At 47.0% G+C, this 27584-nt stretch overlaps 3 protein-coding genes across 3 annotated transcripts; 2 read left to right on the forward strand and 1 right to left on the reverse strand.

Moving 5' to 3' along the window:
• Window positions 1-5325: 5325 nt before the first annotated feature.
• LOC131294856 (proto-oncogene c-Rel) lies at window positions 5326-27437 on the forward strand. Its single transcript, XM_058322908.1, has 8 exons — window positions 5326-5459; window positions 17241-17306; window positions 20942-21403; window positions 21482-21876; window positions 21952-22030; window positions 24144-24299; window positions 26256-26330; window positions 26396-27437. The coding sequence occupies exons 3-8, from the start codon at window positions 20977-20979 to the stop codon at window positions 27223-27225; spliced, it is 1962 nt and encodes a 653-aa protein (XP_058178891.1). The 5' UTR covers window positions 5326-5459; window positions 17241-17306; window positions 20942-20976; the 3' UTR covers window positions 27226-27437.
• On the forward strand, window positions 10182-11980 carry LOC131282969 (uncharacterized). Its single transcript, XM_058312524.1, has 3 exons — window positions 10182-10303; window positions 10428-11703; window positions 11780-11980. Exons 1-3 carry the CDS (start codon window positions 10182-10184, stop codon window positions 11978-11980), a joined length of 1599 nt encoding a protein of 532 aa, XP_058168507.1.
• Window positions 12049-13589, reverse strand: LOC131282971 (uncharacterized). Its single transcript, XM_058312526.1, has 2 exons — window positions 12291-13589; window positions 12049-12231 (listed from the first exon to the last, which is right to left on the reverse strand). Exons 1-2 carry the CDS (start codon window positions 13587-13589, stop codon window positions 12049-12051), a joined length of 1482 nt encoding a protein of 493 aa, XP_058168509.1.
• Window positions 27438-27584: the final 147 nt, after the last annotated feature.

Consider the following 27584-nt stretch of genomic DNA (forward strand, 5'->3'; position numbering starts at 1 on the left):
ATATTAGCGATTGTGCTGATTCTGTGATACTCAACAACAAATCTTAATACTTCTTGTACCAACCAAAAACACAAAAACATAACTACACTGTTTAGGAATTCGATATATACTTGTGTAAGCTCCGGTATACCTGATAATGTCCACAGTTTCAAAAAGCGTGTAGTAAAAAAATTGCAATTGACATTACGTTGCGCATACACCACAATATTAGTAAAACGATTTGTGTAGTGCGTTGAATGCCTACTTTAAAGGTTTACATTATTCTCATGTCCACCTTCAAACCTATCATCGAATGGTAATTTTATATCAGACAACACGTATAAGAATGTGTTTTCGCTTTGATGATGTTATCAATTAGTGATTACTCCTTATGAGAGCTCTTTAAACATGAAATTATCCAATTAAGCTTTGTGGGTTTTTGTCTCCTGAAACGGTTAGCATTTGTAATTGATTTTGCTGCTGAATGTCGATACATTGTTCGTGATCCGAAATTTTGAAACTTCGGGTTCGAGTTATGAATTTAGATGAGTAATATTTAACCTTTTGACGAGTTGCATAAATACACGTGCAAACAAATATGCACCTTAGGGCCTAGTAGAGTACGCAAAAATGCCATTGCAAGTGAACGGGGTCAGTTTTGGAGAAACCTTTATGTTGTCATCATGAGAACAATGATCAAGCAAGAAGTGAACAAGGGTAACACATTTTACAAAATCAGTAAAAATAATAAAAACGCGGACGTGGTGGAAATTGTGAGTGTGATGTTCAACACCAGCGTTAAATTGTAACCATACACTGGCAAACTCCAAAGAAATAGGAGAAAGAGTCCAAGATCGATTCACTGTTTAGAATCTGGTTGATATGAGATTGTTCTGCACCAAGTTGGCGTGCGGTTGGAACGCGATATTACGTTTTGGGAAGCAATAAAATGAAAAGGTGGATAGAAAGAGGGTGAACTAGCGTAGAAAAAGACAGTGTTCTAGAAGTTAGATTAAAGCAATTTCTTAAGAGTAATCTAGGAGCAACATTAACTTATTAAAGTTGTTTCAAGCAATGGAGTGAAATAAATATTAGTGCATAATCGAACGGATTAGAGAACCAAAAATTGTAGTGTGTGCCAATATATTTTGTACTAATGACACATGATAAAAAAATTGCCATACAATAAGAACTATGCTCCTCAACAAGCATAAAACATATTTTTATCAAATTTGATTCCAGGTTTCAGTTTACTGCAGCGCCATCTATGTCTCAAATCAAAAAGCTGTCCAAAGTACAAGTTGCGTACAATGTTATGCTACCGTTGAAACAACTTGCACGGATTGTTCCACGAAAACTTCAAACAAAACTTTTTGTATTTACAAAAAACAGTTTTTCTAGATATTTACGCAACATTAAGAAATAATGAGCATAAACAGAAACATACACTTACTGTTGTGCTTCGTTAAGCATCGAGTCCGTGAAAAGGTTTGTTCCGCTTCAACCAGGAGTTTTACTTGTATGCCAAACAAACATGTGTTTAACCGTCGTTTCCGAGTGCATGCTTAACAAGGATTTACCAATTAAACAAAATGATTTTCATTCAATATTTCCTAAATAAAATCGACCGATGATTAAATATTCGTAACAAACCTATCTAGAGCGACTGCGTTATGCTTCTCAATGGAGCATAAATCCTAGTACATGAACCGATTCTAGGAACACTTTGCGCTGCATGTTGTTTTCATAATTCATGGAAATCTTAGCGGGAATTTCCCAGCTCGACCCCTCGAAGTTCAATGTCACTGTCGAAAACACAGGCGACACGTGTGAGTGCTCTGTAAAATCAATAACATTTCAACGATGCATACTTTGCGAACCGTGTACTCAGCTACCAACAATCGTTTCTCAGAATTCTGCCGAATTTTTGGCCATTAAGTTGCATCGAACCAGCAAGTTCCGCTTCTCGGAAAAGCCAGACACTGCAGATTGGACCTTTTCTGTCTTGAGAAGTTTCTAGGCATCCCTATTACCGCTGCTGGAGTTTTTCCAAGACTAGCCGCGTGGAAATACATAGTTTGTCCACCTTTCAGATGATTAAATGTTGACAAGAAATCGATTGAAAAATGGTTCCAACTACCGGTAACCACCGAGCCTCCGCATTGTACAGGATATACACCGGTGGAAAATTCTCACTTTTTTGCTGCCTGTGGTGGAAAAGCTTACGGTTCGGCGTGAATCAGCGAAAGTGGGGTTGAAACAAAATCCTTTCTCACCCAAGTAGGACGCCGGGTTGGGGGGCCAGTTAGTCAGAAGCCAGTTCCTGGAATCGGTCGAAAGATCCTACACGCTTTTCCAGCGTGCTCAGGACAACGCACACCAACCAATGATTTGTTTGTCCTATTTTCCGCTGCCATACGAAGTTCTAACGATCTTACCCACACGTACACAATGCCAATTCTTGCCTCGTAGCTGGTGGAAAACATGAATGAACCCGATGTGTTGGTGCGAATGGACATGCGCGGTTTTGGGGCCAAAATCACCACCGAACATGCTGCTTCACTCGGCAGCCAATCAGGGCCGAGAATGATGTCAATCCGTCGGTCAGCTAACATTTCTTAAAGGCGAACATTCCAAAAGGACTCTCACTGATACTATGAGTCCTCAGCTTAAAGTCACGACCGCCTGATGACTCATCGTCGCTTGAGAAGCATAATCAATGCCGGGGGTAGGGAAAGTAAAGCAGCATAATTCTAGCGAGCGAGGTGAACGATCGGAATTCCGGTGCTACATAAATTCTAACGCAAAACGTATCGCCATTGTAGCACAAAACACCTGTACCAAGGAGTTGGAGTCGTACGTTGAAGAGTCCTTTTGCTTTAACACGCGACTCCGGGGCACCTCACGCATTTGGCGGCATTTGAAGGAGTCAATGCGACGCTAGAACATTGTCTATCTGCCTACAGGATGTGTGACTAATCGTCGTCCGTACCGGCTTTAGAAATATGACATATTCCATGTTGGAGCTCTTAAATTGTTAATAAGTAAAAGTAAAAGCATCTAAAAATGTTAGATCGCATGGTTAAGACTTTGGACTAGTAACGATCAACGTGACCTTTCCAGTTCGACATGATAGCAGATGATTCAACCCGTATTTACTGTCCCCCAACGTAAACAGTAACGCATGAGTCACCAACCAAACTATTAATTGGATCAAATTGCACTTTCATTTATAGCATCCCTCAGGCATGCCGCCCGAACGCCACGATGGGAATGATCGCCCGACTTGATCGTGGGTCAAACCAGTCGAATGTCATAAAAACCAGCAACGGCATGACAAAACATATTCGTGGCACTATTCTTTGCTTCACACTTGTAACATGTCGAATGGCATGCATATCGGTTTCTCCGACCCATGTTATTCCAAAAGAATGGATAATACCGTCCCTAACGAAACAAGCCCACGCAGAGAAAACGTCATCGATAGACAAGCCCGTATTCCGGAATTCCCACAGCGAGCCCCGTTATGCAGCACCGATTGCATTGCTAACGAACGGTTTGAAATCAACCTGCACGCACACATTTTTCTATGTAGATGTCTCTACGTATCATCAATTAGCCCTTCTTTCTAATGACAATCTAAGTAGCCGATAGATTAAAGCAGGTAGATAAGCCACTTCATGGCCTGCTACGTTGTGTTGGTGCAATGCAGGGAAAAAGGTTGTTTGTAAAATATTAATGTATCGCCGAACGATGAAATGTGCAGCAATGTTTTGTCCCACACTGTTGTCCCACTGACCAACGCGATCATCAACCGGTTCGAAAACGTATGACATCACGGATCATGGTCCCGTTGGCAGTGTTGGTTAAAATCAGCGCACGTAAAGGGTTTCCTTTACTCGTCTCGCGTGCGCTATGACACAGCAGTTTGTGGAAGGCGGGAAAGTGAAAGGGTCTGCGGCGACGGGCCCTTCGAACCCCCTCCCTCCGAGTCTATGGCGAACAGTGGCGGACATGACTTAAGCCGCGAAGGGAAGCATATCGTCCGCAGCACAGTCTCCAACGCACACCGACGCGATGTAGGCGTGTGGCTCGCGGGTGTTACTACGCACTTAACGTCGAATCGAAGCGGACACCAACATCGCGCGCCAGCATCTCTCTGTGTGGTGAGGAAGTCGCGTGTTTTAGCAGTGGTAGTATTCGCGACCGGTCGTCGGTAGTGGCAACGTTAGTGCCGTCCATAGTGTTGCCTCGATATCGTCGCCTTTCCGGGGGGAACGGGAGTGTGAATTGTGACTCGGACGGGTATTAACGCGCGCGCGAACTGCTCCTGGTGTTTTCGTCCCTTTTTCCCGATTTCCACGCTTTTCCTCTAGTGTTTGAGTGTGTGTGTGTGAGTGTTCGCTTTTCCGACCGGCCGGTTTCACTCGGTGCGAAGGAAATCGCTGGCTGGCTGGCGCTACTGTCGGCACGTTTCCCGAGCCGTCGTCAGAAGCTTTTCAAACGTCTACCGGAGAGGATCTCCTTCCGAAAGCAATCTCCAGCCAGTCTACGTTTTATCAGTTGTCAAAGGCGGCGAACAAAGTGTTTGTTCTTTTTGAATGTGGATTGAAGTATTGAAGACAATTGCGAAAAGTGTTCTCATTTGCCATCGCACAGTGATAAGTAGTTGTCAAAACGTTGCATTTGATACAGTGAAAGCATCGACGTTTTAAAGGTTAGAACAACTCGGTTCCAGGTTTCGGTAAAGCACCGAAGCACGTCAAAACAATCATCGCCGAGTAATTGGTTGGGTTTTTTTTTGTGTTGTTTCAAGCATGATTTATCCCTCGGGATCGACTCTCTCACGGCTCAATCATAACTCGACGATGGTCGCTTTGTTTTGAAATGTGCCATCATATGGGTTTGTTGATTTGCTGGTTTTTTCCGCCAAAACGGTGCACCGCGGTCAGTGTGCTGGTACACGGTGTGGGAACCGGGTCCGTACTTTCCCGCCCTGTGCGCCCAGGAAACAATCAACAAACTGACGCCGCCAATGTGCCGCCGGGGACGACCGTGTTCCGTGCGTGCTGAGTAATGTCCCCTCGAGGCCGCAAACCTTGCCCAACTTTACGACGTCGACGGGTATCTTATCTTTTGCACTGTTCGTTGCAAACCGGGGAAGCTGCCGCTCGAGTTCGTTATCGTGGTCGTGATAAAAGAAATCGTCAGCATCGTTTTTTTGAATGGTGTGTGGCTCCTTTATCAACACTTCTTCCTTCCCTCCCGTGTAGGTAGCTGTTTTTCGATTACCGAAAATTTATTGAAGAACGTCGCGATCTGTTTTTACAACGTTCGCTCTCACGAAAAACGTTGAACATTGTTTGTGAGTGTCACCGGACAGGTGTACCGAGTGATTGAGATAAAACATTACGTATTAGCTCGATGTTATAAGTGTTTCTCACAGAGTTCTGTGTGTTTAATCGCCTGTTTGTTGTGAGGTAAGTTTATCGTTTGACACTTATGCTTTTTATTTATTTATATTTGATCTGATGTGCGACAGTTCCGTTTTTTCAACTTTTGCAGTTTCCTTTCTATTACTTAATTTTTACTTGCATGATTTTTTGTGTTTCTTTTAATGATTGCACTTTACGAATGCATCTCCAACCACGGCTGACACGTATGCGCTGTGCAAACTCCATTCACTTCAACTTCCGTTTCATGAGCGTTTTATTTAATCGATGAATCATCGGCTGCACATTCCATCCCAATTCTCTATTATGGCCCCACGATCTCTGTACCCGACTGTGTACAGTTTTATTTTTTACATCGCAGTAGGCAACTCCTTCACGCTTAGGTGTGATGAACACGATCACCGAAGAGGTGGCACGATAGAAGACCGGTTGCTCGACTGCATTTCATAACAGCTTCTGCGAGGCCGGCCTTGAATATGTTGATGTTTCTTGGAATCGCTCGAGAAAAAAAGGTCAACACGACTTTAACAAACCAGCAAGATGGAGATGTTCAATGAGCTCTAGGAAGTGCTAGATCTCAGCTCTATCCTGCTGGTTTCTGTGTTTAAAAAAGTTGCATAATCGATTGTTCGTTCGCGTTTGGAGACAAATTCACGGGGTAAACCCAGTGAAGCATGGTTTATCGCACCGGAACCGGCGATACCCAGACCGGCGGGATAACGCTCGCGTGTCGAGCCCAGTTTCCCAGGCTAGACAAACTTTCCCAACACCCCCGTCAATCCTTCAATCATCCTTATCGACTTCGGGGCCGGAACGCTGACGCTGGGAAAACCCAGAAACACCTCCTCGAACAGAACCGGTTTCGACCCTTCCTGCCCTCCCGGCCCGGTTCTCACACTAAGCGCCACAATTAATTACTAATAGCTCTCGTTGCTCGCACACACCAACGCAACGCTTCAATCACGGCACAGCATAAGTTCACGATCGCAGAACGTGCGCGCGAGGATCGTCCCCCGTTTCCCGCCGTTCCTCCCCTTTTCGTCTGTCTTATTTTTAGTCTTTCCCTTTCGTTTGATTCGTCGCGGGCATCGTCGTGTGCCGGGTAAAACCCAAACGTAAGGATTTTCCCATTCACGAAACTGACGCTGGTCAGTCATGGTGATAAGCATAGATGAGGGTCGGCCTAGAAGGAGCATGAATAGGCGAGGGGAGCTGGCCGAAAACAGAAGAAAACAAACGACGTTGGGCGAAGATCACGTTGACGAGTCAATGTTTCGCGCGTTTCGGTAGTATTCGTGACAGCAGGATGACTTAAGGGATGTAACTGTTTCTTAAAATCTTGTCTCCAGCACCCCGGAGAATTCACTCGACATGGAGAAAAATCTCTCCGTTCGGGCCGTGACACCTCCCAATCGATCGCGATCGTACCTTTTGTGCTGGTGTTGGTCGTGACTGACCACCGCGGATCATCTCGCGGATCGTTCGCGCACTCGCACACACGAAAAAGACTCACAACATCGGACAGCACTCGGCCCGTCTCTAGAAGTGGGGAGTTTGCTTATGTTTGTAGCCACCAACCATGGAACAAGTGTTCAAAACGGGTTCGCGATCGAACGGCACCCGTCCCGTTCTCTCTTTTCTGCGCCTCGCGGATGTTGCCATCGACAAGCGGTATTAATCTCCGCGTCATCACACCATCCGAGGTCTGCGATAGAGCGAGACAAAGCGAGCAGGAAAGAGGCGGAGAAGAGAGGCGGTGGACGTGTTTTGCGTTAGCTTTCTGTCCCTCGGCGGGATGCAACGCCGTGCCACGACGGACAGATCCGACACGCTCACGCGCAAACGCAAACGCAAACCCAGAACGCCTCGCACCAGATCGCTTATCATCCGGCTGCGGAACGGTTCAGTTTCCCGGTTTGGGCCCCGGTTTCCCGGCTTCTTAAATTGTCTACGCTTGTAGCACTCGACGAGTCGCTCTCTAAACGCCGTTAGCATCGGACTTCCGGGACCGTCCTCGAGCATCGTTAAAGTTTAATCCTAGTTTAGCAGTGAGTTTTTGTGTTAAGGTGTTGTTTAGTGTGTCAAGTTGCAAGTTTACGAGCTGTGAGTTTTGCCCCTTTTAATCACTTAAGAACAGATGTTTTGAAAATCCTACTAGAAATTCCATCTTTGTCATGCATCAATCAAAACTTACATTATAAAGCGTTATCAACTTCGGGTTTAGAAAAAAGCAAGTGTACACACCATAATCAGCATAAAGCTAGCACATTTATTCGAATAACTTGCGTATGCTACTTTCAACATTCAATTCGATCATTCTCCACTTTAACGTCCATTGAGTTGTGCAGTTGTGGGTTTTACATCTTACATCATGTTTTGCACTTTTCATGTTTGTCCGGTTTTACCAGAGCTTACCTTTCTCTTGCGTGACATTTTTTTAAATTTTATTTTGATTGCTACTTTGCTTTTTTACGAGTTTCATACGATCGCTCGTCGAAGAACACAAACAACCAAGCCAAGAAATTGAGCGCGCGATCGTGTGTGAAGGAATGGATCGAAAAGAAACCCGTTTCCATTCCGTGGCGCGTTCGCGTCTCCAGTTCGCCATCTCGTTCCAACGTCCCAAAACCCCGTTCACCGACCCCTCCGTTCACGTGCGCGCGCGCCCACACTTCAACATTAAAAACTGTGCGCAACGCTTTACCCGAGTGGCGTGCGCGAGTTGTTCCGCGTGTCGCGCTTTGAAGAGCTCGCTCTCTCTTCCCTCACCGTTCCTTTCTTGCTTCAGTTCTCCAGCGACACTTGTTTGGATTTATTTCCCGCCAGCTTCCAGTTCGTTCGCGTGTAGAAGTGTGTTGTTTTGTTATTGTTCACGTTTTCCAGTAGTGTTGTTTTTATGTCTGCATGTGCTTGTAAATTGATCGAGCAGCTTCGAGTCGCACGGGGTGTGATTGTTTTGAGTTTGAGTTTCTTTTCCAATCGTATCGAATACCATGCCACCAAAACTATTGGTCCGTTCCTTGTGTTCTTTTCCCGTCTCTTTCACAGGTTCTTTGCCTTGTTGAATGTCTACCGTCCACGTCAGAGCCACGCTCGAATGGCGAGTAGGATGCATTTCTCACAAGGAAACAAAACTGGACCAAATTAGACCGTCTACTTTCAAGAGGCAAACTTTTTATAAGTGAATCTCCTTTCCTCCCCAAAGTCGGGAAAATTTGTGTGTACATAAAAAAAAACATTTCACTTAGCCAAACTGTAATATTAGGGAACATTCAAGTACGATCGCGTGTGTCTGTTTTGTGTCTATTGTTCGAGTGTGTGTATTTGTACTGTACGTGTCCGTATCTCCACGTGTATCGCCACATCATAAAGTTGTTCTAATACCGCGGGCGGTTCCGCTTGCAAGACTCTACTCCAAGTAACTCAACTACTTCACACGCCACAACAGCATGGAAGGTTATATCAACGGTGCAGGTATGGCTACCATAATCCATGTTTAGCGTTTATAATCTCACCGTTTTTCTTGACATGTGGCACCATTTCCGAAAATCTTCCCGTCTTGATAGCCCACGAATGTCTATTTTCTTACATTTAATTGTCTACTCCTGATTTATTAAGAACAAACAAATAGCAACGTTCCATCGTTATCAGTTAATTTGACCATTTAACCTCAGACCTCCGAGAGTGGTTCGCCCCTGACCTATCAGTAGAACATTTCATCCGGTGGTGAAAATGTTGCATCTAACCACCAGATCGGAAATCCCTGGATGCGTCATCATAGGGATGTATAATGTTACACTGATGCAATTAATTAAGTGAACTAAACCCACGTTTTCCGTGCACTAAAAATGCGAACAAACGTATTTCGGGGCTTCTGAACACACCTTATGCAAATTCCTAATGATTTTGACGAATTCGAGGATCCCCCGATTAATAAACTGCGTGAGTCGCTTTGACGAGGCTGGTACATCCCGGCAGAATTCAGGAACTGTTGTCAACGCAATGTCGATGCCGTTCCGCGAATACTAATGAGGATGGCGATGGAATGGCAGAAACAATAAAAAACGTTGACGAATCAAATGCGTATCCCAATCGGTTCTGTTAATTCTAGAGAAATTCTTTACATTTTTATGTACTCCGAGGGTCGCAAACTAGTCTTTACACTCCAAGAGTTAAAATACATACAGCCATATTCTAAATGTGTTTCGTACAATAAACTCAATTTACATAATGCTTAGCTAACCTTGAACGGAACGGCCAGCCCTTCATCTGAATCGTTCAACCCCGAATAGGGGGAAAAAATCCCATCAACACATGCCCACCGATGCACATGCACTGGATGCAACACCAATGCGCTTTGTATTGTGCTCGGGCGCTCTTTACACGCGATTCCCGAAGGCAATTCCCTTGCCATTGATTCGCCACCGCGTTTCACACCATCCGCCACCGGGGTACCAATCGAAGGGCGCAAGACTAAGGTTGTCAGAATATGTCCAGATATCTAGTGCAAGGAATGAATGATATCTTTCCGATTCGGAAAATGAATAAACATCGCGGCTATCAGCGCCCCGTCTAGAAACGGTCAGTCCTCATATCCAATCGGTTCCACCTGACCATCACAAACCTCTTTGCAACGTGATGCGGGGGATGGCCATCCGCTGTGTGTGCAACCGCTGTTGAGTTGTTCACCCCACCCTAAACCGCCCTTCCGGTGGTCTAAGTGCCTTGCCCAGGTCAAGTGTTGATGTGATGATTAGGAATTGTCTAGTTCTCTCTATCTCTCCGTGTGTGCTACAGTGGATCGTTATTATTGCTACTGATTATAATGGTGTTTTCGTCCCACGCCAACCCTTCTCCACCCCGCTCCACCGGTTTGCCCCATTGTGCACGGTTACGTAGCGCATCTATTTCGCTTGCAAAGTGTAATGATGATATCGACGGGGGCCAGTGGAAGACCCCAGCTTTGACCGAGCCCTACGTTGGATCTCCGTTCAGTTTAGATCCGGTGCTCATCCAAGCAGTTTCAACTAAACATATTTGCGCGTCGCAGGTGCGAATCTACCTTGCGAACAAAAAAAAAATGTACCGGAACTCGGTGCTATCGCTAGTGACGTTGATTGTGCTGCTGGTGCTTGGTGGCGACAATTTATCGGGTGTTTCCGGCGCTGACAGCTCCTACTCGCTGGTTGACGATGAGGAAGTGGCGAACGCGACGGTTGGAATCGTTGAAAACGTGGCAATGGCGAAGGCTGCCATGGAGCGCTTCAAGTCGGACATGCCGACGCAGGATTACCTGCAGCTAGCGACGGTGGGACTCCAGGATTACGTCAGTAATCTGACCAGCCGAATGGAGGCCACCTTTAAGGACTTCACCACTAGAGAGCTGGAGCCGGTGCAGCGGTCGCTAATCGAAGCCATTCGATATCTGAACGGATATGATTCCGTCAACAGTATTTCGATGCTCCAGAATCTCGACTACAGTATGTACAACCACAACCTGATGCGCTCGATCAACAGCGATCTTCGGATAGCCTCCATCAGTCTCTCGGAAGCCCTGTTCGCCCAGCGCGATGTAGGCCAGCCGATCGATGATGTGTTTGCCGCCACCGATAAGCTGCAGGAAAACGTCCTTCGCCTCGCCGATGTCATCGAGAAGGGTGAAGCGTGGACGGTGGAAACGACCGCACGAGCACAAGCGGCCCAGCAAGGGTTCAACGAATCCATTGACGTGTATCTAAACACGTCGCTTGGCCAAATTGAGGACATCGTTACGGCGTTGGATGATTTGCGTGGGTTCGAGGAGGAGATGTACCGCAAGTTGAAGGAAAAAATCGCCACCCTACCAAAACCCACCACGAGTTACTTCATCGCGCTCAAGAAGGCGTTGGAGAACACGATCCAAAAGATACGGATAAACTTTGAGAACTTTAAGATCTACAAGCACCGCGACATTGAGCAGTGGAAACAGCGTGGCTCCATCGTAGCCCCGATCGGGTACATGACGCAGGTGGCCGTGCAAGTAGCCTCCGATCCGATGCTGACGAACGACTGCACCGAGTCGTACATCGAGAAGATACTGGCCTTCCCGAACTTTACGCTGGCCCACGTGAACAGGTGTCTGGCGGAGCAAAACGCGAACGAGGAACGTACCTTTGCGCTAATCTCGCAAGTTCTAGATACGTACCTGATCGGTGCGATCAACGCTTCTTATAGTGCTTTTGACATTTGCTTCCGGTATGCTCCGAAGAAGCTCTCCTACTGTTTGGAGTTGGTAAGAAGGACTACGAGATATGAAGAGGGTCATGTGTGTTTTCTGTGAGTGTCATATGTTTTATGTTTTATTTTAGAACGGTTACGAGAATAACTGGGCTAATGGGCGCATCTACAGTGCAGCCAAGCTGGTCGAGTCGCTTGTGGATGGCGAGATACAGAACACCTTCAACACTTGTGTGGCACAGAATGGGTACTTCTTGAACTACCACAACATCCAGGAGATGTGCATCTATAGCAAGAAGCGGACGCGCTATCGCAATCGTTGGTCGAAATAGGCACATAAATCTTGGTATCGGGAATAAAACGTTATTGATGCAAACCCAGAACCTTCTTTCTGTTTCCTTTAAACCGGGACAGCTGTGGTTGGTGGATGCATTCCGCACGATTCACGCAGGCCAGCATTGCGCACATACTCCAACACGCGATCGTTGCAAGATGGCAACTCTTCCTGGACTTGCTCGAAAAACAGCTGGCTGGCGAGATCTAACATGAAGAACTTTCCCCTGAAGTCGATCGTTGCGACAATCTGAAACAAAATATGTTTTCTTCAGCATCATTGCTTAAGTTTTACAGCCGTCAACTTACGAGATCGAGACATTCGGTCATCTTGTCGAAGGGTTGCTGGAAGCAAATGTTGAGTCGACTATACACGGAAGTCACATAAGGTCGCAGGAAGTTGTTGGCAATCGAAACAAGCTGCGATGCACCTTGACTTTCAAGGTTTGTCTGTTCGGTCAAGCAAGCGGATACGAGGGCCGTGACCTGCGCAGGCAATGCCTGGAACTGCGTTACGAACCCAGAGGCACAAAAGTTTTCCCCATTGAGGACGTCGAGCAAAGTTCGGGTTAAAAGATCAGTCTCCTCGCGAAGGTATCGGAGTGGGTTATCGCCTTCCTTGAAAAGGGCCTGCGTTTGCACGAGGTTCTGCGCGACCGAAACCGTCCGCTGGAGAACGTTCCACGTAAGGTGGTCGATCGATTGGTTCAGCAGGTTCAACTGTTGATGGACGGCGGGACTGAAGAGCAGGGGCCACCGAAAGACGAAGCTGTCGTTCGTGTCTTTAAGGTGGTTAAAGAGAGAATCGGCCGCGGTAAGGAACCGGTAGAAGGAAGCGTTCGATGCGGTACTGTACCGATCGACGTTGGTGTTGATCGACGCCTGGTTTGTACGAAGCAGAGCGTATGTCCTCGATTGGAAATCATTCGCGGTACGAACAACGCCAACTAGCCTCGTGACGCTTGTCGCGTAGTCTGTGGAAAGTCGCACCGCACCTTCCACCACATCCTGAAGCTGTTGTAGGCTACCATCGGCTGAGACCGCTTGTAGGAACTGTTGCGTATTCAGGGGTTCACCAGCGACCGACAGAATAACATCTCCCAAGCGACTAAGCACCTCTGAAGACTCGTTGACGTTCTGAGCCATTGCATCTCTCCACTGACGGAAGTAACCGGCCGTGTTGCTGTTATCATCGTAGTTGAACGCCTCCTCGAGATCGGCGAGAGGCACGGATACGTTTCGATACCATTCCACCGTTCCCTGGACGGCCAGGTTGAGCCGAGTGAAGACTACTGCTGGAGCTGTGGTACGGTCGGTGGCCACTTGCCCTAACTCACGGAACAACTGGGCCAAAGTCACCGAGGTATTCCCCACGTACTCCCGAAGAGCGTTCGCACCAGAGATCAAGAAATTCGACGCCGTAGGATTGATCAAGAACCTACGAACTTGTGCTTGCGCCGCGTCAAGGTTTCGAACTACCGTATTGGCCGCGTTGGCAAGGCGTGCTCCCTGTGGCAGAACATAGTTGTTACCGAAAAATGGGTCACACTGAACTCCACTGAACGTTACGAGCAAAATCACGAACGAAATTTTCATCACCAGAGCCATTGCTGTCGGGAACACGAACACGCGCCAACTGAAGCTACCTTAGGACGGAAGCCTTTCTTATAGTGCGATAATATCGTTATCTCGAAAACCCGCAAAATACACACCGCCTACTTGTTTACTTAATGTCGGTGGGTTCCGCTCGAGAAGGATCTTCGGGGAACTTGTTATTAGATTTACGCTGAAAGGAAGTAAGAGCTTCAGATACAGGTGAGACCACACGGATTCTGTTTGTTCTGGATTTGGAGGCTACAGTTCCACAGAATCCAGAGCGATCTGCATCATACTGCATAGTGTGTTTCTATGGGAGTTAGCTCGTAATACACCTGGGGATAGTCTGAACTCTAGAAAACAGATAAAATTAATCGTTAGTCTATGGGAACCCCCTCTAAACAGCATGGCATTTAAAAGAAATTCCCGTTAAATTCAGACATTGTAGAACCCCCCCATCGACAGTCAACAACTCTATTAATCGTCTCACTCTATACTCTATATGGCAGTGTTGAATAAACACCTTGTTTTACTCCGATATCATGCCGCGAATGAGTGATGGCTTTCAACAAGAAGCGAAGATGATCCCCGACACGCACAGGCCGGTCTCTTGTGATGGCTTCATCTGTTTATTGTTATTACAATATCGGTGGACACGCCGCGTTCGAAACTTGTTTGTACACAAGTGTCTGCGGTTAATCGCCCCGCGTGGATCAAAAAACGAAAAGCATACTACGTCGGTGTCCATGGCATGGTGGAAAAACAATACGCGAAAAAGGGGCGACACCGCGAGTGTCTGTCAAGGTTTGGTTCGGTCGAAGAAGGAAGAAAGACGATGCACCACCGATCGATCCGGACGATGTTTTTACAAGACCATCTATACAAGACTGTGATCGAGCCGGTGGTATCCTTTCGCCAATGTTCTTCCTTGTTGACGCGGCGCTTTTCGTCCCCAACAAATGACGCGACATGGCGCACGCTGCTTCCATTGCTTGTTTTTCCTTTCTTCGCACGCGGCTTTTTGTTTGCATTCGTGCTCAGTGCGTTTAATAATGCGATCTCCTACAGCTCCCACCACCCCGACGATGCAGCGGCCACTTGCTGTGATGCACCATCTCGGATGATCTTGAACTGATTTGCTGCAACTGTTGCTGGCTGCATGTGTGCGTCATGAGGGGTTTGTTCGTTCTCCTCCCTTCATTTCTTGCGTCTTGAGTGCGCTTCAACCAGTGGTAAGATCACTCGCAGCAACGGGCGGGGATTTCTTATAGCATACTATTTATAAACCGATCTAGTGATTTTCTACACGCTAGTTCTCTGTTACAAACTGTCATCATTTCCTCACAACCTTGAACGGTGGGTTAGATTCATCGCTTATTCTTACGCAGACTTTCTCGATCGAAAAAACAATGATGGTTCAAATTCATCCAGCGATGAGGTGATCTTCACCCTTTATCCTCGCCCTTTGAACAAGGAAGTGATCGCCGGAGGGTTGGGGATCTGTTACCACTTCTTATTTGTGCACCATCAAAGGAACGACGACGTGGCGTAGTACAATTTACGACCGGCGAATTTATTGCCATCTGTTGAAATCGAAAATGCGTTTGTGGTTTACCCCGCTGCCCCTGCCCTTTTTTCACCTCATACCGGTTTTCTTGGCACGATCCTATGGGTTGTTGAACTTGTCAAGGAAACGTAGCCAATGCAAATGCACTCCAGACGAACAAAGATCTGGCTAGAGGGAGGTAATCGGAAACTGCAACATGATGCAACACGACGTGTACAATAAATGACATTAACTTTGAAATTAAAAAATCTCTTGTCGTTCCTCTCGAAATGATCAGTGTACGGTCACTAATTAACAAAAGGTTCAACTCACTTGTTAAGTGGCTGCTCATTAATCTTGTCAGCGCAGCGGGGTCCCTTTTTTCCCCGTCTGATCTTTTCCGCCGACAAGTGTTCAATTGCGTATTACACCGATCGCACACGGCCTAAGACTGTCGAACGTGGCCACGGGAAGCCATGCGCCTCCATCGAAAGGAAGGCGGCCCGTGCAAAACATGGAAAGTGCAGATGATGCAGCACATTTTCGCTCCCTTCGTGTTCCAGCCAGATGCATTCCTCGGTGGAAAACACATGCCAAACGGGAAGATTTATGGAGGCACAGATTATTCCTCCCTTTGGATGACAGATGACACGATGCGCTGCGGTCGGGCGGTTGTCATTTTCTTGGCAATTAAAATAGCGTATAACAGGTTCTCGGGCGCGCACATTCCATCACATTGCAGAACCGCGAGACGAAGGGTTTTCCTTCCAACAAGTGCCGGTATCGATCCATTCCTTTGTGATGCACTCCGTGGTGATTTATTTGCCGGCGACAAGGTAGACCCGACGGTGTGTATTTTAATGACCTTGGTACAACCTTAAACTTGACTCGCTTTGCTTTGCTCGTTCCCCGAAAAGAAGGCCCGTCTAACGGTGGTTTCGCTGGGGGGAAAAATGATCAACGGACGAACGATTGAATAAACATTTATTATTGCTTATTTTTCCACACTTCCCTACACACTTCGCTTGGAGGCTCGTTCGCCATTGTCGGTCGATAAAAACATTTAGGCAGTAAGAACTCAATCGATAAGTGGGAAGTTGCCACGCAAAAAATGGATGGTGGTCAACAAATGTATTGCACCACCGCTTTCCTACCGCTTCAAACTTGGAGTACGGAGTGAAGAGACCTTTCTTGGGGCGCCATAACAGTGTGGTGCAAAATATTTGTCCGTGCAAGAAACTTTCGTGCGAAGTTTATGGCACCGGGGGAAATTTTTGGACAAATATTACGACACTAAGTGACAATTTGAAACAGTTTATTTTTCCCTTCAACCACACAAAGAAAGTCCCCTGGAATGTGTTTTGCGCGCATTCCATTCTAGGCATGCCCACCTCTCCCCCTTTCTAGCCAATATCCGTCGCGCACTGTACACCGTGGAGTTGTTGGGCAAACACGAAACATTCCAACCATTCCCGTGATTCGCGGTTCGCTATCACGAAGGCCAAGTCCACGGCTGTTCCGGCTGGTCGAATGGAAGGACGGGGGAGGCGTGGGGGGCGCACGTGAACGTGAACGAGGGCAGCATGAATTATACTACTCCGCTGATTACCTCTTTCGAGCCCGGGCCACCGCTTCAAACGAAAGGAAAATGCGCTAGTAGCACGGTTGGCCTACGACCCACACCACCCAAGACCATTTTCATTTTTCTCGACCCCGGGTGGTGACTGCAATCGATATTATACACACATTGAAAGCATTGTTCGGAAAATTGAAAGCGAAAAAAACGATGGGCCGTGGTGAACGGAGAACGGAGAAAGGGGAAAAGGTGGCAGAACACATTCCTAACATTCCACGATGAATTTCACGATGACGACCGCGGCGAAGGTGGTGAGGATCCTAAACAACCGCCGGTAATGATTGCGTTGGTGGTTAATTTCCGTTAAACTTATGTCTTTTTCTCTCGGCGAAACAGGATTGAAGTGTTTGTAAATAAGGAATTTTCGCCATTTCTCTTTTTCACTTTCTTTTGCTCCGATGATCTGCACAATACAACTGAAACCGACTGAACTGAATGAAGTTCTTTACTAAGCCGTTGTTTTCTTTATCTTGATTTGCAGATCCTTCCCTACCTCCACTGATACCGGACGTTGTCGTCGAAGAAAGTGACCTGTTGGATGATATAAGTGAGTATATAACTTATGCAACTTTTAGCGCACAAACAAACCGGGTTGAACGACAAATAGTGACCTTGCTAGCGACTCACTTTGTTGATATAAAATCCTCCACCTGGGCTGAAAAGTGTTGTGGCCTCCTCCCTCGCAGACCGTATCCGTCGTGCTCGATTAACAAAATGCTATGCAGTCCGACTAGACGCCCAAGATGCACTTTTCCACGTGTCATTACTTGCAGCACCTCGCGAAGGCATCAAAGCGTAACGGCTAGACACAATTTGTTCTCGTTCGGATGAATAAAGAAAGTGAGTAAACAGATAACCGAACAACAGGGACAGTTCCCTCCAATTGACTACTCGAGCTCGACGATCGCTTACATTCTATTAAAGGTTGTTTTGGCAGTTGTGTAACTTTCTTTCCATCCCACGCAAATTGATTTATGGTGTCTCGCCTCGCACGATCATGCTGACTCAGCTTTTAAAAAGTGGCTATCAATTCTGGGATCGCGCTACCGTCGTTGCAGTTCACAGACGAAACAGCCGAATCTCCCCGTTAGTTGTTAGTCATTTGGATAATTTTGACTTTGAGCTAACCTGGTTGAAGTTTTCGCAAATTTTGAAATCATTTTCCTAACATGCACACTGCACATTGTTGTGTTAATAATTTTCAAATTTATGTTCGACGGTAGGTTATTTCGTCCTAAATTATCATCTGTTCTTTTCGAAGGTGTAATAAACGTCGTTGATCCAATTTTTCTTTCATTTTCCGACCCCATTTTACTCAGTGACTCATAGATTGGCACAGCACAGAAAATATAAACCGTATCCACGATTCGTGGAAATCGACCGACACCGGGACATATAGACGTGATCTTCTTCAGCGGCCGTCTGTCCCGTGCTGCCCACATTGCATCATTTGCGACTCCGGAAGGGGAAACGGCCGGGACTTAAGCGCCGAGACTACGGCTCAGCGTGCACAACGCATAAGGCACCTGTCACTGGGCCGTTCGATGGTAAAAAATGAAAGGGACACTTTTCAGAACTGTCACGAACGACTTCTTCGGCGGATCAGTCCGGCCGGAAGGGAGAAAAGTTAAAAACCAGAAGAAAAACCAGTCCCCTAAATACATCAACACCCGGCTCTCAACACAACGCAAAATTACGTTTAAATGATTACACCCTGGCTCGGGATGGAGACGTACGCCGTCTCGCAAAAAAAAACCCAAACATCGGACCAACCGTCCTTACTGCGACGATTATTGTCATGTCACGGATTTATTTTTAATGTCGTACGCTCATCGTCATCAACCCCAGATCGTCGGTCGCTCGAGCGCACGTGTTGCTTGTTCTTTAACCCGCTCGTGAAAACTCTCGTGCCGAGCGGTCAGTCGAAAATTATGCTAATCTTCACCACAGCTGCTTTCGCTGATCGCGTTCTGTCTCGCGATGGGCGCATGTGCAAAGTGGACGGTTTTACTTTCACCCGATGTTCGACCTAATGACGTCCTGTCAATGGCTTCACCGGCCGTAAAACATCTGCAAGAATCAATCCTAGCTCAACGTTCTACCGAAGCTTGTTTTCTTAATGAGTAGGCTATACAAATTTTGTTCTAAACTTATGTAACGTTGCTTCTTCTCCAAAATAAGATCACGAGTTCAAGAAACATGAATAGTTATCATTTCACAATCTATTTATGAATCATGTATGTCAATTTTCTTTCTCATTCAAATCAGTTAGAAATATTTTCGCGATGATTTTATCATTACACCTATTTGGTCCGTATGCTCTCATCATCCTACCAGAATGCATTGCTGCGTGTTGCGTTTTTATAGAATTATTTCATTTGCTATTTTCCACAATTTTCATCTCACGCACACAAGCATACCGAACCGAACCGAAAGTCTCTTGCGTTGTGGCGAAGAGAATACTACAACGCCCGAGAGGTATAGAGGACACTCAGTGACCTATCCCTATAGGATGCCGAGAGCCAATGAGAGTGTTCGGGGAAAAGAGCGTTCGGGAAAACGGTTTTCGACATCCCATTTTCCCAGCGGAGCACTATCCCGACATTCGTAAGTCGATCGTGATCCAACGACGGAGTGACATTGCGTGATCTTTGAGGTTCGGTTCGTGGATATCTTTCCTTTTCCTAAGGGGTCCTTCTGTTCTGTTTATAAAAGTGACCAATCTTTCTTTAACACCCTAGTGTGCTGCCTTCGGTGTGCCGATGTGATAAAGCTTCCACTGCAGCTGAAAGGGGACGATAACGCTCGCTGTACAAATCGCCTTTTTTATGTGTTCCTTTCTGGTTTAATGGATGTTTAATGTGACTAACCAAAATAAGAGAAATAAGCAGCTGATAAACTGCTTGGTTCCCTTGAAAACCAACCCGTTTTGAACGGCCATTTCCATTTTCGGAACCATTTCCCAAATCGAAAGTATCTGGCGTTTGCCCTTGGACCACCAATTGACCAGATTTTCGTACTCCGCTTCCAAATATACCCGAGCGATGAAGGAGCATAGAAAATCGCACAGATGTGAACGCGCCTAACCTAAAAACCCGTCGATCGCGAGAAGTTGCAACTCCCGGCAAATCGGACTCGGGTGCTGCAGGCCGTCACAGCCGCGCCAGTGGCCCTCGATAGTGCGATGAAAATGTTTAAAAATAGATTTCTCCATTAACAACCCGCGCCGGCTTTTAACAGCCCTGATGTTCGGATCTGATCGTACAACGCGTGTTATGCCGTTGTGGTTGTACACGGCGCAAACCGTCCGTCGGTCGTGATCGCTTCGCGACCAGTTGAGCGAACCAGTGCACCACTTCTCGCAAGGCGATCGGAAATGTGTGCGTTTGTTGCAAGATAGAAAGTGTTAGAGCGATAGAAGTAAAGCAAATAAGTAAGAACCATTACTAAATCCGCGCTGCTAAATTGAAGCCAATCTTATCTCTGCAAGGTTTCTTTCGGGTCGACGCCGCGAGTTCTTGTAGCCAAACCTGGTCAATTGGATCCTTGGATAAACCACTCTCCGTTTATTTAAGCTGCTTCTGAATAATAATCTGTTACAGATACGACCGTCAATTCACATTTTGCAGAGAATCAAGTGTATCATAGAGTAACATGGCGTCTTTTCCGGTTCGCCGTAATACCCCAAGTCCGCTTGCTAGTTCCACTTCCGGTGGGGATGGTGGAGATGATGGTACCGTGCGCTACAACAACTCATCCGCTTCGTCCACCTCGTCCACTTCGTCGTCCGACTACGAGTATCTCAACCTTTTCCACAAATTTGACCATCTGAAGCGTTCTCCTCTTGCCGGGCTTTACAACGTGGTCGTACATAACACTTCCGCGGCCAATGCTACTGTCGCTCCTCCAACTATAACCGTCTCATTACCACAAGAACCAACTAGAAACCCACCATTATCTCCACCATCATCACCACCACCACCACCACAACCTCAGCCAAGACCAATCCAAACCCCATCTTCTGCATGCCCTTCGCCAGGTAATGTTCGTGTTGTAAATTTTGTTAAAAAGGTATTTGTCGTTCTATCAAACCCGTTCGAGTTTTATAACATCCGTTTCGAAGCACTCATTATCTCAAGCTGATCCCGTCGGACCTAACGAACCTCTTCTTCTCGTCGCCAGTTCAAGTTATTGGGAAAGAAATACGCCAAGAGACGATGACGCTAGTGGCAGCGACGCAACGACCGTACGTGGAGATCACGGAACAGCCGCACCCGAAGGCACTCCGGTTTCGGTATGAGTGCGAGGGACGGTCGGCCGGTTCCATACCCGGCATTAACAGCACAAACGACCACAAGACCTACCCGGCGATACAGATCCACGGATACCGGGGTCGGGCGGTGGTCGTGGTGTCCTGCGTCACCAAGGGAGAGCCAAATGAATCGCCGGAGGAGGCAAAATACAAACCCCATCCGCACAATCTGGTAGGAAAGGAGGGCTGCAAGAAGGGTGTGTGCACGGTTGAGATCAATTGTAACACCATGGCGTACCAGTTCAACAACCTGGGCATTCAGTGCGTCAAGAAGAAGGACGTCGAGGAGGCGCTACGCTTGCGCCACGAAATCAGGGTCGATCCGTTCAGAAGTAAGTGTACAAAGAACCTCGCGGAAGTTCTTGGGGTTCGTAGACGAATCTCTTTAACGTACGATTTGGTTTTTCCAGCTGGATTCGCTCACGCCAAGGAACCAGGCTCCATCGATCTGAACGCTGTTCGGCTGTGCTTCCAGGTGTTTCTAGAGGGTCCGACAAAGGGTCGCTTCACCGAACCACTGACGCCGGTCGTTTCGGACATCATCTACGACAAGAAGGCCATGTCGGACCTGATCATTTGCCGCCTCAGCGACTGCTCGGCGCCCGTCTCCGGTGGCAAGGAGATCATTCTGCTCTGCGAGAAAGTCGTCAAGGAGGACATCAGGGTGCGCTTCTTCGAGAAGAAGGGAAACATCACGGTGTGGCAGGGTTATGGCGAGTTTACGCACACCGACGTGCACAAGCAGGTGGCCATCAGCTTCCGGACGCCGCCGTACAGAGCGATGGATGTCACCGATCCAGTGAAGGTAGTCAAACCAGATCTTAGACTAAGAACATAGGCATCAATCTATAACTCTCTTCTCCGCGTCGTTGCATTTCAGGTGTACGTGCAGTTGGAACGCCCGTCGGACAACGCGCAATCGGATGCACGCGATTTCCTGTTCACACCGCTGGACTCAGGTAGGCGCAGGTTTTCGACCCTTCACCGTGATCTCATGAAGAACGATACGCCCGAGAATCAGCTCTTTAAGCGCATCCTTCTCGAGGGTTCGAACCGCACGGGGCCGGAACCGGTCAAGCGTGGTGCCAATGGGCAGCCAGCTGCCCGTAACGAGCCGGAAGTGATCGTACTCGATACTCCGAACGTTGAGGAGAAACCATTCGCGATGGACACGGTCAGCAGCGATCAGAAAACGACCGAATGGATACAACGAAACGAATTCAACGCTGCAATGGGCCACTCGGCTGGGAACAACAATCACAGTGACGGAGGTTCATCCGGTGATGACAATCAGATGGTTATCGGAGATACCAACAATAACATTTACCAGACCAATTCGTTCGATATGCCAGATGGCGTTGCGGCCACTAATGCTCCGGTTGTTAATGCTGCGGCTGCTGCTGCTGCTCCGGATGATGATCAAACGTTGAATGAACTCTTGGAACAGGTTGCCGAGCTGGACGAAATCTACACCGATCATCAGCTGCGTCGTGAGAATATGATTTTAGAAAACGAACTCAAAGCTCTGGAACAAATGGTTCCGGTTCAGCTGGGATCTCCCGGTGGCGAACGGATGGACATCGACGAAGTGTTTGACGATGCCGCGACCTACACAAGCCTGCAGCGCGCGTTCAAAAACCCACTGTCCATTTCGCTTGGACCGCCGATCCCTCCGAGACCGGAACATGCCAAGCTGGATGCCGGTGTCTACGATGCGGTCGAACCACTCCACGTGCCGACGATCGATGTTACCTCGTTGAAGCGTGAATCGCAGGAGACGGAAAAGCTGCCACCATTGCCACCGAAGCGTGCCAAACCGAGCGTCCAGAATAAGGAGAACAACGCTCTCGATGCCAACGATGAAATGCTGCTGAACACCATCATCCGCAAGGGATCGATGCGCAGCCTTGCTCCGCGCCCGCAGTCCGATCAGATCATCATCATGAAAACGCCGGACAGTCCGCCGAACAAGAAGCTGCCCCCGACACCGCCCAGTTCGCCCACGAAGCCCCCAACTGGGTCGAATGCGGTCGGAGCAGCTCCGGGAGATTGTAGCACTCTGCCGAAGAATAGCACCAAAAAGCCAGGTTTCTTCTCGAAGTTGTTCTCACGCAAGAAGAGCAAATCCGACCTGACCGCTAGTACCAACACGCTCAATCGGAAGAACGCCGCGGGATCCTCGAAGGAACCCAGCCTGTCGGTGGACTTCGAAGGTTCCGAGGGAGGCGCCGTGAAGGACAAGCAACGGAAGGGATCGATGCGCGACACTTCCGGTGAGAAGCGCAAAGCAGGAAAGCCGGTTGCCCGAAGCGTTAGTAGCGTCAGTGCTCGCCGACCGGCATCCGATGGCAATCCGGATTACATCTACATCCCGCTGAAGGGAGATGGTCCGACCGGAAACATGCAATCGCGCAACGGAGGCAGCGGAACGCATCTATCGCTTCCGGGCAACGACTCGTACGATCGGGCCAGCACAGCTTCACTGCCACCGCTCGATCGGAAGGCGGTCAGTGCGCTGCAACTCGATGTTCCCATTCAGGACGGAAATCTCGAGCTCGTCGCGATCGCTGATGCCCGGAGCATAAAGAATCTCGTCGAGGGTAACTACGGTGTCCAGCTGGACCCGAGTGTCGACCTCACGGAGGCGGAACACTTTGCATTGTACACCTCGATCGCGCCGAATGCCGCGTTGAGCGAATTCGACGAAACCTCCTGCTACTATGCTCCGGTGGAACCAAGCCCTATGGCATCCTCTTCGCGGCAACAAACAATCCAGCAGCAGCAGCAGCAGCAGCAGCAGCAGCAACAGCCATGCCAAATGTTATCCATGGCCACCAATAGCGACGTCTGAGAGGAACTGAAACATTTTATTTTTGATCCCCTTTTGTGCCCGGAGCTACTGCAGAGTAGCGATTTCTTAAGCATAACCACATATCAGCAGTTGTAGCAATAATTTCCCAACCAACTTTACACTTACACTAATTCTACATGTTTGTTTTTATCATTTATTTGTTTTTTTTTTCGGTTCCCTTTTGGTGGGGTTTTCGCGCAAAACACGCACACACATGACAGAATTGCGGCGGAAACAGCCGAAGCTCGGTTCCTCGGCATTCATGCAGGTTCCTCGGACGCAACAGCAGGTTCACAAGATACCGAACCCTGCTTCCATTCCAAACCTGTCGCAGCTTGACGCTTCCGGTGGTCCCGCTACCGGAAGTGGTTTACCCCGTAAGTTTTCGTTTTCTTTCCTTCGCGGTCCACATGGTTTCGGGATACATAACGGTCATTTTAAAGCACTTTCCCTTCGATTTCGTAAATGTTTCTCAGTTTGGTGGTGGAGCTTTATTCAATTCATTTCCCTCGTGGTACACATCGCGCTGCTGCCCGGTGTTCACATTTTATTTATCTCATTTCGACGCACCCCACACCCCTCCCCCTGTCCTTGCACTCAGTATACTTTTACTCTAAACTTGATCTCGTTACTTTCCTAGTCTTTCCTCACGATTTCCACATGGTGTATAGTTTCATTCTCTTCCAATATTTTACCGCACTCTCACTTTGTCGTTTTGTGATATGTTATCGTATTTCTTTCTCATTTTTTTGTGATGTTTCTGATGTTGCGGATCCGTCCAACACGCATCGTTTTGTAGCAAATAATAAAGTAAAAGCAAACGAAAGTGTATGTCCGTTTGTTGTTTGGCATTTTTGGAAGGTGGTCATCCATCGTTTGCATCCCAGGGGGATGCAGGGGGGGATGTAAAGCGGATGCCGTCCATCGCATACACATAGGGCTCATTGGTTCCTAATTGTCGTTGTTGGTATTTGTCTCTTTGGGAGTTTTAACGGTGGTCTGGTTGATGGGAAAAATTTGTCCAAAACTCATTGGTAGTAAACATGCAAAAACAGCCTCATAAACTAAACAATACATACAATCACGAAAAACAAAACACAAATTGGTTGAACGGTGGAGAAACTAAACTAACATTCGAAACGAAAAACGTTAGCGTAAGAATTTGAAATTCGAATTGAGCATTGCCATCTATTTGTGAAGTTTGTCGGCGGTAGAGTTTAACGGTAGCTAGGGCGCATGTCCCGTGTGGACAAATTTGAATGAAAGAAGGAATGTTTATTGCGAGCGCACATTGCAACAGCGTCGTCCAAAGTAACAACCAAAAGTGAAAGCGACTGTTTGATTTTTGTGTGTGGAACGTCAAGGAATCAGCTCGCACTGGACCGAACAAATGTGGGTGGTAGTAGTTTTGATAACCAATTGTAAACGAACTAGAATTTTTAGATTTACAAATTTGTACAACAGGTGGTGGCAGTTGAGTGTTTTTTGTTTTAGAACTAAAGCAGAATCTGATAATACAGGATGCAAAAGTCTGTGTGCATGATTTATTTTATATGTTTTTTTGTCTGCTCCTACGACTTTTTACAGTCGATGTTTTCAGAAGTTAGTAAAATTTGGTGTTTGAGAAAAACGAAACATTGGCAGCATTAACGAATAACAACAGAAATCCGTTGCTTGCCAACGGAATCGAGCAAATGTTGGCTTATTCGAACCATATTGTTAAAGTACCAAATATTATTGAATAGGTTAAAAGAATACATGTATTTGTCCAAGTAAAGAGGAAACCAAAAACAATAATATTAGCACTAAGGTAAAACCATACAAGAGTAATGCTCGGAGAGAATCGCAGAGCGATGATCAATGTAACGTTTTAACAGGTCAATCAATCACTAAGTCAAATTGTTAATCTTTATGAAAGGTAAATAAAGGCAGTGAAAAATAAGATAAGCAAAATCTGGTGACGTTTTCTATCCATCCTCACGCTGAGGTTCGTTTCTGATTTTAAAGCTCTAAGCATACACATCAAAACGGTCGGCTCAATTCAATTGTAAGTTGCGTGTTGTCAAATGTTTAGTGTTGCTTGTTTTTGTTGTTTTACTCTAGTTTGCCACAATCAATTTCTTTCTAACAAACCAGCTTGTGTTTTAGCTAGATATTAGATAGAACATTTGAAGTTTCGTTTCATGCTAACACAATCCTAAAAACCCTTGTGTCTGAACAAACTTTATCGCCTCTAACGCATGCACGCTTGAGTTCACTTTTATCATAATTGCACGAAACCAGCGAGTAAATTTTTAACAAACCAAAGTTCTAATTTAATCATCTTTTTCTAGGAGGACTTTATAACTACGGCAACAACAATCCATTCCAGCAAATGCCAAAAGAAGAAATCAAAAACGAACCTGGAGGTAAGCGAAACATGAATTTATAAGTCACAGAAATGGTGTTTATCACTTATTGTATTACTTTCTAGATTCTCCAAGTCATGTACCGTCTAACCAATACCAACTCCAACCGGGACAAGGACTGCTCAATCCACAACGAATTTCACCGGCCCTGGACCGATCCCCGTCAACGATGACACCGTCCCCGGGAATTGCCGGTTCCATGTCTCCGCATGACCAGGGCAGTATAACACCCACGCCACCTTACAACAACATGTCAAACGCGCCAATGAATCCCTTCGCTAACTTTGGAAACTTTGGAACTACCCTTGTGACGAATCAACCCCAGCAACAGCAACAGCAGCAGCAACATTTACCACCGCAAACCATTGCCCCCATATTCGACACGAACCTTCCGGGGCCCTCGAATGGCTGGGTGCAACCAATACCCACCACCAGCGGCAACGGTCTTAACCCACCTCAGTCTTTCAACCTCGGGAACTTTGGTTCGATTTCGTTTTCGAGCGATCCAATGCTGGGTATAGGATCACTCATCTCCAGCAACAATCAAATGAACGTGGGACCTCCGTCGATGGGATCGGACCTCATGAACCTTGATTTGGGAAATTTACCTTCCAACTTCAACTCAGCCGAACTCCGGTCCGTGCTAGATGGCCTTTCCACCACCGAAATGAACCGTCTCGAGCAGATAGCGGGCCAGGTGGCCAACAACCAAGCGACCGGAAGCGCTCAGCAACAATCGTCCACCAGCCAACAGCAAGCACTGAAAGCTTTCCTTGCTACCCAGCAGCAACAACCTCCACTCCCCGGCGCCCTGGAACCATTGCCGGATCGACACGACAACGACGAAGACCTTACGGATAGCTTTAAGAACCTTAGCACTAACGATTTGAACTAAATGCAAACTCCGTCGGGACGCGACTCAACGGCGTACAACCTCGTACCATAAGCTTTTTTTCCGCCCCCGCTCCCTTCCCCCCGTCCGATGCTCATAAAATGACCCAGCGCTGTGTTGACGACATTGTCTAATCGATTGTTAAGTTTTTAGACGTTTAAGCGACTATTGGCATGTGAAATGTTTCGAGATTTTGTTGTAAATAAATGCTTAGGTTTAAATCGCTCGTCTCTACCTTTATTTGCCTTCCGCGAAATCAATGTGTACAGGTGTTGGAATGTTTGTTATATTTTCCGAGCAAGAAAGCATGCGAATAAATACATCTTATTGAGCATCTTTGGTCGGGAGTTTGTTTACGTTAA

This window comes from Anopheles ziemanni, chromosome 2, assembly GCF_943734765.1.
Source record: "Anopheles ziemanni chromosome 2, idAnoZiCoDA_A2_x.2, whole genome shotgun sequence".
In the NCBI taxonomy this organism is placed as follows: Eukaryota; Metazoa; Arthropoda; class Insecta; order Diptera; family Culicidae; genus Anopheles; species Anopheles ziemanni.